The 14566-nt window shown below is 47.1% G+C and overlaps 1 protein-coding gene across 1 annotated transcript in view; it reads left to right on the top strand.

The window, feature by feature from the left end:
* Nucleotides 1-4607: 4607 nt before the first annotated feature.
* The window catches only part of LOC116352973 (WD repeat domain phosphoinositide-interacting protein 1), a 27941-nt gene continuing 17982 nt past the window's right edge, over nucleotides 4608-14566 (top strand). The window contains exons 1-3 of the mRNA XM_031813753.1: nucleotides 4608-5025; nucleotides 8797-8879; nucleotides 13470-13681. Of these exons, the coding sequence (XP_031669613.1) occupies nucleotides 4916-5025; nucleotides 8797-8879; nucleotides 13470-13681 (405 nt within the window). The 5' untranslated portion in view covers nucleotides 4608-4915. The remainder of the gene's footprint in view (nucleotides 5026-8796; nucleotides 8880-13469; nucleotides 13682-14566) is intronic.

Raw genomic sequence — 14566 nt, 5'->3', positions numbered from 1 at the left:
AGAGGAAGGGGAGGAGACCTGGTTAAAGAGGAAGGGGAGGAGACCTGGTTAAAGAGGAAGGGGAGGAGACCTGGTTAAAGAGGAAGGGGAGGAGACCAGGTTAAAGAGGAAGGGGAGGAGACCAGGTTAAAGATGAAGGGGAGGAGACCTGGTTAAAGAGGAAGGGGAGGAGACCTGGTTAAAGATGAAGGGGAGGAGACCTGGTTAAAGAGGAAGGGGAGGAGACCTGGTTAAAGAGGAAGGGGAGGAGACCTGGTTAAAGAGGAAGGGGAGGAGACCTGGTTAAAGAGGAAGGGGAGGAGACCAGGTTAAAGAGGAAGGGGAGGAGACCTGGTTAAAGAGGAAGGGGAGGAGACCTGGTTAAAGAGGAAGGGGAGGAGACCAGGTTAAAGAGGAAGGGGAGGAGACCAGGTTAAAGATGAAGGGGAGGAGACCTGGTTAAAGAGGAAGGGGAGGAGACCTGGTTAAAGATGAAGGGGAGGAGACCAGGTTAAAGATGAAGGGGAGGAGACCTGGTTAAAGAGGAAGGGGAGGAGACGGGTTTAAAGGAGGATTTTTAAGCCTTGAGACAATTGAGACATGGATTTCACATGTGTTCCATCCAGAGGGTGAATGGGCAAGACAACATATTCTAGTGCCTTTGAACGGGGTATGGTAGTAGGTGCCAGGTGCACCGGTTTGTGTCAAGAACTACATTAATATGGTGGAAGCCAAGAATGTCTATTATTTAGTCATGTGACCGTTCTAACAATGGAAATACATGTCTTCAAAGATGGAAGGAGGCGAGATCAGGTGGGACCATTCTAGCCAATGAGAGGGCAGATACACATGTGAACAGGCCATAGAGATCGACAGAGGACTCATCTTTGTACCTGTGCCGTTAAGATGTAAAGGCCCGAGCTGCTGTGAAGCCTTTTCATGGGCTCCAGACCAATTCTGATATTTTGTGTGTTTTTTTCTTCTTCCCGCTGATCTTAACTTTTTGTTTTACATAATATCTCCGTCTTCATTTCCTATGACCGAAAACAGCTTCTGGACATCTGAACAGTGATCACTAACCTACAATTTGGATGACAATTTTCGACTTCAACGAGTTGTCAGCTCTGGATGTTCTTCTCACTCCGGACCAGGCGCTAATTCCCTCAGGATCTGGAAAAAGGAAGTGACGGAGCAAGAAGAGAAAGAAGAGTTGGCATCCTGACTAAACTATGTTGTCGGGTAAATAAACCGCCTATACCCTCCGTTCTATTGGCTAACGGAGTATTCTATGTTGTCGGGTAAATAAACCGCCTATACCCTCCGTTCTATTGGCTAACGGAGTATTCTATGTTGTCGGGTAAATAAACCGCCTATACCCTCCGTTCTATTGGCTAACGGAGTATTCTATGTTGTCGGGTAAATAAACCGCCTATACCCTCCGTTCTATTGGCTAACGGAATATTCTATGTTGTCGGGTAAATAAACCGCCTATACCCTCCGTTCTATTGGCTAACGGAATATTCTATGTTGTCGGGTAAATAAACCGCCTATACCCTCCGTTCTATTGGCTAACGGAATATTCTATGTTGTCGGGTAAATAAACCGCCTATACCCTCCGTTCTATTGGCTAACGGAATATTCTATGTTGTCGGGTAAATAAACCGCCTATACCCTCCATTCTATTGGCTAACGTACAGTCACTGAAGAACAAGCTGGACGAGTTCCGTTAGACTATTCTATCAACGTGACCTGAACAGCTGTAATATTGTTTGGTTTTCTGAGTCGTGGCTGAACAAGGACATGGATGATATACATCTTGCTGGTTTTTCCATCGTCAAGACCAGTCGGCAGCCTCGGGTAAGATGAGAGGGGGAGGACTCTTTGTTAGCTGGTTTTTCCATGTCACGACCCTGTGTATATAACCAAGTTATCATTGACTAGGTACTGGTACCCCGTGTATATAACCAAGTTATCATTGACTCAATACTGGTACCCCGTGTATATAACCAAGTTATTATTGACTCTGTACTGGTACCCCCCTGTATATAACCAAGTTATCATTGACTGGGTACTGGTACCCCGTGTATATAACCAAGTTATCATTAACTAGGTACTGGTACCCTGTGTATATAGCCAAGTTATCATTGACTAGGTACTGGTAATCCGTGTATATAACCAAGTTATCATTGACTGGGTACTGGTACCCGTGTATATAACCAAGTTATCATTGACCCAATACTGGTACCCCGTGTATATAACCAAGTTATCATTGACTAGGTACTGGTACCCCGTGTATATAACCAAGTTATCATTGACTAGGTACTGGTACCCGTGTATATAACCAAGTTATCATTGACTCAATACTGGTACCCCGTGTATATAACCAAGTTATTATTGACTCTGTACTGGTACCCCCTGTATATAACCAAGTTATCATTAACTAGGTACTGGTACCCTGTGTATATAGCCAAGTTATCATTGACTAGGTACTGGTAATCCGTGTAATATAACCAAGTTATCATTGACTGGGTACTGGTACCCGTGTATATAACCAAGTTATCATTGACTCAATACTGGTACCCGTGTATATAACCAAGTTATCATTGACTAGGTACTGGTACCCCGTGTATATAACCAAGTTATCATTGACTGGGTACTGGTACCCGTGTATATAACCAAGTTATCATTGACTCAATACTGGTACCCCGTGTATATAACCAAGTTATTATTGACTCTGTACTGGTACCCCTGTATATAACCAAGTTATCATTGACTGGGTACTGGTACCCCCGTGTATATAACCAAGTTATCATTAACTAGGTACTGGTACCCTGTGTATATAGCCAAGTTATCATTGACTAGGTACTGGTAATCTGTGTATATAACCAAGTTATCATTGACTGGGTACTGGTACCCGTGTATATAACCAAGTTATCATTGACTCAATACTGGTACCCCCGTGTATATAACCAAGTTATTATTGACTCTGTACTGGTACCCCCTGTATATAACCAAGTTATCATTGACTGGGTACTGGTACCCAGTGTATATAACCAAGTTATCATTAACTAGGTACTGGTACCCTGTGTATATAGCCAAGTTATCATTGACTAGGTACTGGTAATCCGTGTATATAACCAAGTTATCATTGACTGGGTACTGGTACCCGTGTATATAACCAAGTTATCATTGACTCAATACTGGTACCCCGTGTATATAACCAAGTTATTATTGACTCTGTACTGGTACCCCCTGTATATAACCAAGTTATCATTGACTGGGTACTGGTACCCCGTGTATATAACCAAGTTATCATTAACTAGGTACTGGTACCCTGTGTATATAACCAAGTTATCATTAACTAGGTACTGTTTACCCCCGTGTATATAACCAAGTTATCATTAACTAGGTACTGGTACCCTGTGTATATAACCAAGTTATCATTGACTCAGTACTGGTACCCCGTGTATATAACCAAGTTATCATTGACTGGGTACTGGCACCCTGTGTATATAACCAAGTTATCATTGACTAGGTACTGGTAACCTGTGTATATAACCAAGTTATCATTGACTGGGTACTGGTACCCTGTGTATATAACCAAGTTATCATTAACTAGGTACTGGTACCCTGTGTATATAACCAAGTATCATTAACTAGGTACTGTTACCCCGGTGTATATAACCAAGTTATCATTGACTAGGTACTGGTACCCTGTGTATATAACCAAGTTATCATTGACTAGGTACTTGGTACCCTGTGTATATACCAAGTTATCATTGACTAGGTACTGGTACCCTGGTATATAACCAAGTTATCATTGACTAGGTACTGGTACCCTGTGTATATACCAAGTTATCATTGACTAGGTACTGGTACCCCTGTGTATATAACCAGTTATCATTGACTAGGTACTGGTACCCTGTGTATATAACCAAGTTATCATTGACTGGGTACTGGTAACCCGTGTATATAACCAAGTTATCATTGACTGGGTACTGTTACCACCCCGTGTATATAACCAAGTTATTGTTACTCATTGTATATTATTCCTCATGTAATTATTTGTCTATTATTTTTCTCTCTACATTGTTTGGAAGGGCCCATAAGGAAGCATTTCACTGTTACAACCTGCTGTTTACGAAATATGTGACGAATAAAATGTGATTTGATTATAGGATCTGTGACAGCATGGGCAGCACAATTGAGGCTATCTCCATTTTAAAGTAGTCATTTACATTTTTCTTCATTGGCTGATTGCTCCCAACTCATAGGAACCCCCACCCAGTTGACTACTTTAAAATGGTGGAAGCCCTCAATGGCAATGTCCATGCTAAAATGGGTTATATCCACGATGAGTCCTCTATCTGAGTCTTCTATCTATCTCTGGAAACAGGCACAACTCCAATATGAAGTCGTTTTTTTCAAAATTGGCCTTATTTTCGTGGACAGATTTTGGGCGGAGTAAAACGTTTTGCTTCGCATCTTCCTCTCTGGCGCTGCCCATGCTAAAATAGATTTTTGGCCACTACAGGCCTCTATATCATTCTCTATGCACCTGACCAATCAGAATCGAGCCGACGACAACATTGAATTTCGCTTTCAGCCAACTGGGACGGGAAATCCGAGTGACGCAACAAGCTGTCAGCTGTTCTTGTTTTGCTTCGGTTTTTTCCCTTCTTCTTTCTCCAGAGTGTCTGATCTCTTCTGTACTAAATAAGAACATTTATGGAACTCAGATTTGGATTCTAAAAACACCGGATATAAGAAGTTCAAAACACTCAGGCCTATGATTAGATCGGTTTATTGTTAAAAAGGCGATCGAGATTTCTTCTCAGCTGGATCCTCAATCCGACGCTATCGTGCCAAGAGGCAAAGCCGATCCCAGGCCTCCGATCCAGGGCGGAGGGAGGGAAAGAGGTCGCTGGGAATCGGGATGGAGACGGGAGAGGGAGCAGACGGTCCTAGCGGACCGGGTGAACCGGGAGCCGGGCCGGGGACGGAGCTGACGGGGCTTGGCTGCGCCTCTTTCAACCAAGACTCCACGTAAGCGCCTCCGAACCCGCTGCCTGTTGGGTTGGTTGCCTACAACAGAATGCTCTCTCAGCAAATGTCCTTGTCATTTCCTGTAAAATAAGTTATAGATAAATACACCTTTCAGTATGATATCATGGTGATGCAATCTAAAAAAAGATTTCCCTTTCATTGTGAGGTCCTAAAAATCCTAATTAAATAGCTCATAGATGTTATAGAATTCTACATAGCGGCTACAGAATTCGCATGTGATGATCAGAGAGGGCAGTTCACAGTCCTCTGAACAAAACACACAAATTATGCTTAAACCTGAAACCACAGGATTTGTTCTAAAAAAAACACAAAAAAAACGACGGTTGACAACAGTGGATGGAACCGTTCTAGAGGCAGAACGGCGGGGCTTCAAAAGCACTCCTGTTATACACACTAATGCCTATAGAAATCTATTGATCCCTTTCTTAATGACTCCATTTCTCTCTCCACAGAGAGAGAGTTCCTTTGACTAATGTAAGCACTGACTGAGAATGCTTGAATCGCCACGCTCAACTACTTTTCATGAACAGAAATGTATCCCAAATGGCATCCTGTTCTCTGCACTAGTTTTGACCAGGGCCTATAGGTTAGTGCACAATGTAGGGAATAGGGACAGTATCACTAGTTTTGACCAGGGCCTATAGAGCCCTACTGTATGTAGGGAATAGGGACAGTATTAGTAGTTTTGACCAGGGCTTATAGAGCCCTACTGTATGTAGGGAATAGGGACAGTATTAGTAGTTTTGACCAGGGCCTATAGAGCCCTACTGTATGTAGGGAATAGGGACAGTATTAGTAGTTTTGACCAGGGCCTATAGAGCCCTACTGTATGTAGGGAATAGGGACAGTATTAGTAGTTTTGACCAGGGCCTATAGAGCCCTACTGTATGTAGGGAATAGGGACAGTATTAGTAGTTTTGACCAGGGCCTATAGAGCCCTACTGTATGTAGAGAATAGGGACAGTATATCTGGGGCAGTGAATAACTCTCAGATCACCTGCTCACCTGATATGAGGCTGACTGGCACTGTGGAGAAAATTTTCACAACCTGTCCATAGCTTCTGTCGTAGGCTCGGTACTAGGTAACACACACATGCACACCCGCACACACACACACACACACACCTGTCCATAGATTCTGTCTTAGTTAGGTAACTGGTAAAAAACCTTGAGCAGGAGAGTGTTTACTTCATAAAGGAATACAGAACAGAGTAGACCTGTTGTCTTGTGGTGTTGGGGTTTGGATCTGAACAGAGTAGACCTGTTGTCTTGTGGTGTTGGGGTTTGGATCTGAACAGAGTAGACCTGTTGTCCTGTGGTGTTGGGGTTTGGATCTGAACAGAGTAGACCTGTTGTCCTGTGGTGTTGGGGTTTGGATCTGAACAGAGTAGACCTGTTGTCCTGTGGTGTTGGGGTTTGGATCTGAACAGAGTAGACCTGTTGTCCTGTGGTGTTGGGGTTTGGATCTGAACAGAGTAGACCTGTTGTCCTGTGGTGTTGGGGTTTGGATCTGAACAGAGTAGACCTGTTGTCCTGTGGTGTTTGGGTTTGGATCTGAACAGAGTAGACCTGTTGTCCTGTGGTGTTGGGGTTTGGATCTGAACAGAGTAGACCTGTTGTCCTGTGGTGTTGGGGTTTGGATCTGAACAGAGTAGACCTGTTGTCCTGTGGTGTTGGGGTTTGGATCTGAACAGACAATTACTTCCAATTTACAATTTACTTACACACAGTTCATTTCATTTTTCCGGTGCAACTTTAGGCTACGTTTTCTTTCAAGATGCGATGGGCAATATATTATTAAACCATAGGCCTACGTAATACATAGCCTACAGTGGGGATCTGATCTGATCATTTTTTAAACCCCATAGGCCTACGTAATACATAGCCTACAGTGGGGATCTGATCTGATCATTTTTTAAACCCCATAGGCCTACGTAATACATAGCCTACAGTGGGGATCTGATCTGATCATTTTTTAAAACCCCATAGGCCTACGTAATACATAGCCTACAGTGGGGATCTGATCTGATCATTTTTTTAAACCCCATAGGCCTACGTAATACATAGCCTACAGTGGGGATCTGATCTGATCATTTTTTAAAACCCCATAGGCCTACGTAATACATAGCCTACAGTGGGGATCTGATCCACCAGAGATCTCACAATAAAAACAGCATTCAAACGAGCAAAAAAACCACAAAGAAAGTTCCGGAAAAGAAGATGAACAAATATCCATTTGAAACAAAGGCAGGAACAATGCGTACCCGTGAAGACTGAGAGCTTACTGTGGAATCTGTTTGTGTGAGGTCAAAAGAAAAATGGCAAACACTCTTTCTTTCTTTCTTTCAGTGATGATGATTGCAGGTTAGTTCCCGTTTCCAGAGCAGGACCAGACATGTACAGCAGACAGCCCCATTCAGGGGAACAGAGTAGTGGCTTTTAGAAACTGTCCAATGGAGCAACTCAGTGAACTTCATAAACACTCCAATGGCACCCTATTCCCTATATAGTGCACTAACCTATGGGCCCTGGTCAAAAAGTAGTGCACTATTTAGGGTGCCTAAATAGATGACTAGATGACTGTCCTCCCTGCTAGATGACTGTCCTCCCTGCTAGATGACTGTCCTCCCTACTAGATGACTGTCCTCCCTGCTAGATGACTGTCCTCCCTGCTAGATGACTGTCCTCCCTGCTAGATGACTGTCCTCCCTGCTAGATGACTGTCCTCCCTGCTCAGTCATCTTAATGATGTAACTGTGCTGAAGGAGGACCTAACCAAAATGAATCCATTCTTCTGTTGGACAGCAGTACAAGTAGTAGTGCATCTCAGTCAATATTTGCATACTAGCCTCCTTTCTGTTTGAGTCGAACTACTCAATGGTTTACTCAATAAACAGAATCCCTGGGACAGAACCATAGACATGATATCATGTAATCCCTGGGACAGAACCATAGACATGATATCATGTAATCCCTGGGACAGAACCATAGACATCATATCATGTAATCCCTGGGACACATGTATCCACAGGAACACATGACTGTTAGACCTGTGTTAATATCAGGTAGGATGTGTCTGTTAGACATGTGTTACTCGGTTTCCGAGAGAGAGAGAGAGAGAGAGAGAGAGAGAGAGAGAGAGAGAGAGAGAGAGAGAGAGAGAGAGAGAGAGAGAGAGAGAGAGAGAGAGAGAGAGAGAGAGAGAGAGAGAGAGAGAGAGAGAGAGAGAGAGAGAGAGAGAGAGAGAGAGAGAGAGAGAGAGAGAGAGAGAGAGAGGAGAGAGAGAGAGAGAGAGAGAGAGAGAGAGAGAGAGAGAGAGAGAGAGAGAGAGAGAGAGAGAGAGAGAGAGAGAGAGAGAGAGAGAGAGAGAGAGAGAGAGAGAGAGAGAGAGAGAGAGAGAGAGAGAGAGAGAGAGAGAGAGAGAGAGAGAGAGGAAAAAAAACTCCTTTTAACTTGAAAAAACAAAGTAACTGTTAATTGTTCTGGAATCCCCAAATAAACAGTGTCTATAAAACCATTGAGAGCAAAGTCTGGTGTGCTGGTCTGGTGTGAGATGAGTTACACTTCATTGGCTTGTTTTTAAACCCAGCATATTCAATGTGTTTTTTAAATTATCTACCTCTGTGTGTGTGCACTCTGTATTCTTAAATACTCTGGTGTGCATGAAGAAACTAGTCACACATTAGTCACTTTGACTTGTAATATTCTATACGTGTTTATCAACCTCTGTGTGTGTTGTTGTGTTCCCAGGTCATTGGCAGTGGGAACCAAGACAGGCTATAAGCTGTTCTCTGTGACCTCAGTGGACAAACTGGACTGCATCTACGAGAGCGGTTAGTATAGCCCTGTCCTAAACACACCCCTAGACCCTTCCCCTAGACCCTGTCCTAAACACACCCCTAGACCCTTCCCTTAGACCCTGTCCTAAACACACCCCTAGACCCTTCCCCTAGACCCTGTCCTAAACACACCCCTAGACCCTTCCCTTAGACCCTGTCCTAAACACACCCCGAGACCCTTCCCCTAGACCCTGTCCTAAACACACCCCTAGACCCTTCCCTTAGACCCTGTCCTAAACACACCCCTAGACCCTTCCCCTAGACCCTGTCCTAAACACAACCCCTAGACCCTTCCCCTAGACCCTGTCCTAAACACACCCCTAGACCCTTCCCTTAGACCCTGTCCTATACACACCCCTAGACCCTTCCCTTAGACCTTGTCCTAAACACACCCCTAGACCCTTCCCTTAGACCCTTCCCCTAGACCCTTCCCTTAGACCCTGTCCTAAACACACCCCTAGACCCTTCCCTTAGGCCCTGTCCTAAACACAACCCCTAGACCCTTCCCTTAGACCCTGTCCTATACACACCCCTAGACCCTTCCCTTAGACCTTGTCCTAAACACACCCCTAGACCCTTCCCTTAGACCCTTCCCCTAGACCCTTCCCTTAGACCCTGTCCTAAACACAACCCCTAGACCCTTCCCTTAGACCCTGTCCTAAACACACCCCTAGACCCTTCCCCTAGACCCTTCCCTTAGACCCTGTCCTAAACACACCCCTAGACCCTTCCCTTAGACCCTGTCCTAAACATACCCCTAGACCCTGTCCTAAACACACCCCTAGACCCTTCCCTTAGACCCTGTCCTAAATACAACCCCTAGACCCTTCCCCTAGACCCTTCCCTTAGATCCTGTCCTAAACACACCCCTAGACCCTTCCCTTAGACCCTGTCCTAAACATACCCCTAGACCCTGTCCTAAACACACCCCTAGAACCCTTCCCTTAGACCCTGTCCTAAATACAACCCCTAGACCCTTCCCCTAGAACCCCGTCCCAACCACACCCCTAGACCCTTCCCCTCGACCCCGTCCCAACCACACCAGGCTACCTAGACCCTTCCTGTCGACCCCGTCCCCAACAAACCTCTTCCCCTAGACCCCATCACAAACAAACCTCTTCTCCTAGACCCGGTCCAAAACAAACCTCTTCCCCTAGACCCTGTCCCAAACAAACCTCTTCCCCTAGACCCCATCCCAAACAAACCCTTAGACCCTTCCCCTAGACCCCATCACAAACAAACCCCTTCGCCTAGAACCCATCCCAAACAAACCCCATAACCCTTCCCCTAGAATAGACTTAGTTCCAACACCTCTGCCTCTCTCTGATAGGCTGCCTGTTCTCCTCTGCCTCTCTCTGATAGGCTGCTTGTACTCTATGACTCCTATACCAGAGCTTTATATTGGGATGTGATATTATCTCCCTTCAAGACTCTGACTCATACAGGCCCCTGACTCATACAGGCCCCTGACTCATACAGGCCTCTGACTCATACAGGCCTCTGACTCATACAGGCCTCTGACTCATACAGGCCTCTGACTCATACAGGCCTCTGACTCATACAGGACTCTGCTCTGCCAAGCTGTAGAATTGTTCAGTCCATACAGAGGATCTCATTCTAGTTGTGTTGTCCAGCCTCTCTGGACATTAGTGTCAGTTACAGGGAAATTACTTGCCAGTCCTCTTCCAATGATGGGTAATTCTCTGTTAGTCTACTTCCTTGTAGTGAATCACTGGCTGTGTTCCAAATACATAGAGCCCTGTGGCTCCCAGTCAAAAGTAAATAGGCAATAGGGTGGCAATTTGGGTTGCAAACACTGTGTGTAGACTGATGAATGGTTGACAGGCAATAGTAGATGGATAACTTCACTAGCCAGCAGTCTCTGGTGATTTACCGTTCAGTTCATTATTACTGGCAGACACAGTGGTGTGGAGATAGAAACCAACCATGTCAGGACATTAATACCAGGCTACCTCAGCCCCCCCCTAGGACACTAATACCAGGCTACCTCAGCCCCCCCAGGACACTAATACCAGGCTACCTCAGCCCCCCCTAGGACACTAATACCAGGCTACCTCAGCCCCCCTAGGACACTAATACCAGGCTACCTCAGCCCCCCCAGGACACTAATACCAGGCTACCTCAGCCCCCCCCAGGACACTAATACCAGGCTACCTCAGCCCCCCCAGGACACTAATACCAGGCTACCTCAGCCCCCCAGGACACTAATACCAGGCTACCTCAGCCCCCTGTACTCTAATACCATGCTACCTCAGCCCCCAGTACTCTAATACCATGCTACCTCAGCCCCCAGTACTCTAATACCAGGCTACCTCAGCCCCCAGTACTCTAATACCATGCTACCTCAGCCCCCAGTACTCTAATACCAGGCTACCTCAGCCCCCAGTACTCTAATACCATGCTACCTCAGCCCCCAGTACTCTAATACCAGGCTACCTCAGCCCCGCCAGGACACTAATACGAGGCTACCTCAGCCCCCTAGGACACTAATACCAGGCTACCTCAGCCCCCCAGGACACTAATACGAGGCTACCTCAGCCTCCCAGGACCAGGCTACCTCAGCCCCCCCCTGGACACTAATACCAGGTTACCTCAGCCCCCCAGTACTCTAATACCATGCTACCTCAGCCCCCCAGGACTCTAAGACCAGGCTACCTCAGCCCCCCCCTGGACACTAATACCAGGTTACCTCAGCCCCCCAGTACTCTAATACCATGCTACCTCAGCCCCCCAGGACACTAATACCAGGCTACCTCAGCCTCCCCAGGACCAGGCTACCTCAGCCCCCCAGGACACTATACGAGGCTACCTCAGCCTCCCCAGGACCAGGCTACCTCAGCCCACCCCCGGACACTAATACCAGGTTACCTCAGCCCCCCAGTACTCTAATACCATGCTACCTCAGCCCCACAGGACTCTAATACCAGGCTACCTCAGCCCCAGTACTCTAATACCAGGCTACCTCAGCCCCCAGTACTCTAATACCAGGTTACATCAGCCCCAGTACTCTAATACCAGGTTACCTCAGCCCCCCAGTACTCTAATTACCATGCTAGCCTCAGCCCCCCAGGACACTAATACCAGGCTACCTCAACCCCCCAGGACACTAATACCAGGCTACCTCAGCCCCCAAGTACTCTAATACCATGCTACCTCAGCCTCCAGTACTCTAATACCATGCTACCCTCAGCCCCCAGTACTCTAATACCAATGCTACCTCAGCCCCCCCATACACTAATACCATGCTACCTCAAGCCCCCCAGTACTCTAATACCATGCTACCCTTCAGCCCCCCAGTTAACACTAATAGCAATGGCTACCAACCTCAAGCCCCCAGTACTCGTAATACCATGGCTACCCTCAGCCCCGTAACTCTAATACCAGGCTTACCTCAGCCCCCCAGTACTCTAATACCAGGCTACCTCAGCCCCCCCCCAGTACGCTAATACCATGTTACCTCGAAGCCCCCAGTACTCTAATACCAGGTTACCTCAGCCCCCCAGTACTCTAATAACCAGGTTACCCTCAGCCCCCCAGTACGCTAGATACCAACTAACCTCAGCCCCAGTACCCTAATACCAGGCTACCTCAGCCTCCAGTACTCTAATAACAATGCTAACCCTCAGCCCCCCCAGTACTCTAATACCATGCTACCTCAGCCCACCAGTACTCTAATACCATGCTACCTCAGCCCCCAGGAACTCTAAATACCATGCTAAACCACTCAGCCCCCCAGTACTCTAATATCCATGCTAACCTCAGCCCCCCTCCAGTACTCTAATACCATGCTAACCTCAGCCCCCCAGTTACTCTAATACCATGCTACCTCAGCCCCCAGTAATTCTAATACCATGCTACCTCAGCCCCCAGTACTCTATACCATGCTACCACTCAGCCCCCCAGTACCTCTAATGCCATGCTACCCTCAGCCCCCCAGTACTCTAATACCATGCTACCATCAGCCCCCAGTACTCTAATACCAGGCTACCTCAGCCCCCCAGTACTCTAATACCATGCTACCCTCAGCCCCCGTACTCTAATACCATGCTAACCTCAGCCCCCAGTACTCTAATACCAGGCTACCTCAGCCTCCCCAGACCATGCTAGTACTCAGAGCCCCCCCAGGACCAGGCTACCTCAGCCCCCAGTACTCTAAATACCATGCTACCTCAGCCCCCAGTACTCTAATACCATGCTACCTCAGCCCCCAGTACTCTAATACCAATGCTACCTCAGCCCCCAGTACTCTAATCACCAGGCTACCTCAGCCCCCCAGGACCATGCTACACCTCAGCCCCCCAGGACCAGGCTACCTCAGCCCCCAGTACTCTAATACCAGGCTACCTCAGCCACCAGTACTCTAATACCATGCTACCTCAGCCCCCCCAGTACTCTAATACCATGCTACCTCAGCCCCCCCAGTACTCTAATACCATGCTACCTCAGCCACCAGTACTCTAATACCATGCTACCTCAGCCCCCAGTACTCTAATACCATGCTACCTCAGCCCCCAGTACTCTAATACCATGCTACCCCTGTGTTCCCCTGCTCTTCCCCATCAGAGACCCCAGACGTGTACATCGTGGAGCGGTTGTTCTCCAGCAGTCTGGTGGTGGTGGTCAGTCTCTCCATCCCCAGACGGATGAACGTCTACCACTTCAAGAAGGGAACGGAGATCTGCAACTACAGCTACAGTAACAACATCCTCTCTGTCAGGCTCAACAGACAGGTAACTACAGTAACAACATCCTCTCTGTCAGACTCAACAGACAGGTAACTACAGTAACAACATCCTCTCTGTCAGACTCAACAGACAGGTAACTACAGTAACAACATCCTCTCTGTCAGACTCAACAGACAGGTAATTACAGTAACAACATCCTCTCTGTCAGACTCAACAGACAGGTAACTACAGTAACAACATCCTCTCTGTCAGACTCAACAGACAGGTAACAGAACTACAGTAACAACATCCTCTCTGTCAGACTCAACAGACAGGTAACTACAGTAACAACATCCTCTCTGTCAGACTCAACAGACAGGTAACTACAGTAACAACAACAGAGACATACATATAGAGACGTAGAGACGTTGTTGTCAGCAGCTATTGATTTTGAACACTTTTTGTTAGGACATGTTGACATAGGATAACCTGCCAGGAAATGATCAGCGCAATTCACATACTAACAGTCACCTCTCTCTCTCCCTCTCCCTCTATCCCCCTCTCTCTCTCTCCCTCTCCCTCTATCCCTCTCTCTCCCTCTCCCTCCCTCTCTCTCTCCCTCTCTCCCTCTCTCCCTCTCTCCCTCTCTCTCTCTCTCCCTCTCCTCTCTCTCCCTCTCCCTCTCCCTCTCCCTCTCCCTCTCTCTCTCTCTCTCTCTCTCTCTCTCTCTCTCCTCCTCTTCTCTCTCTCTCTCTCTCTCTCTCTCTCTTCTCTCTCTCTCCCTCTCACCTCTCCCTCTATCCCTCTCCCTCTATCCCTCTCCCTCTATCCCTCTCTCTCTCCCTCTCCCTCTCCCCCATCTCTCTCTCCCTCTCCCTCTCTCTCTCTCCCTCTATCCTCTCTCTCTCCCCTCTCTCTCTCTCTCCTCTCTCCCTCTCTCTCCCTCTCTCCCTCTCCCTCTCTCTTCCCTCTCCCTCTCTCTCCCTCTCCCTCTCT

Source organism: Oncorhynchus kisutch, unplaced genomic scaffold (genome assembly GCF_002021735.2).
Source record: "Oncorhynchus kisutch isolate 150728-3 unplaced genomic scaffold, Okis_V2 Okis06b-Okis10b_hom, whole genome shotgun sequence".
In the NCBI taxonomy this organism is placed as follows: Eukaryota; Metazoa; Chordata; class Actinopteri; order Salmoniformes; family Salmonidae; genus Oncorhynchus; species Oncorhynchus kisutch.
Note: the sequence above shows the minus strand (reverse complement) of the source record. Positions and strands in the feature narration are given on the sequence as shown.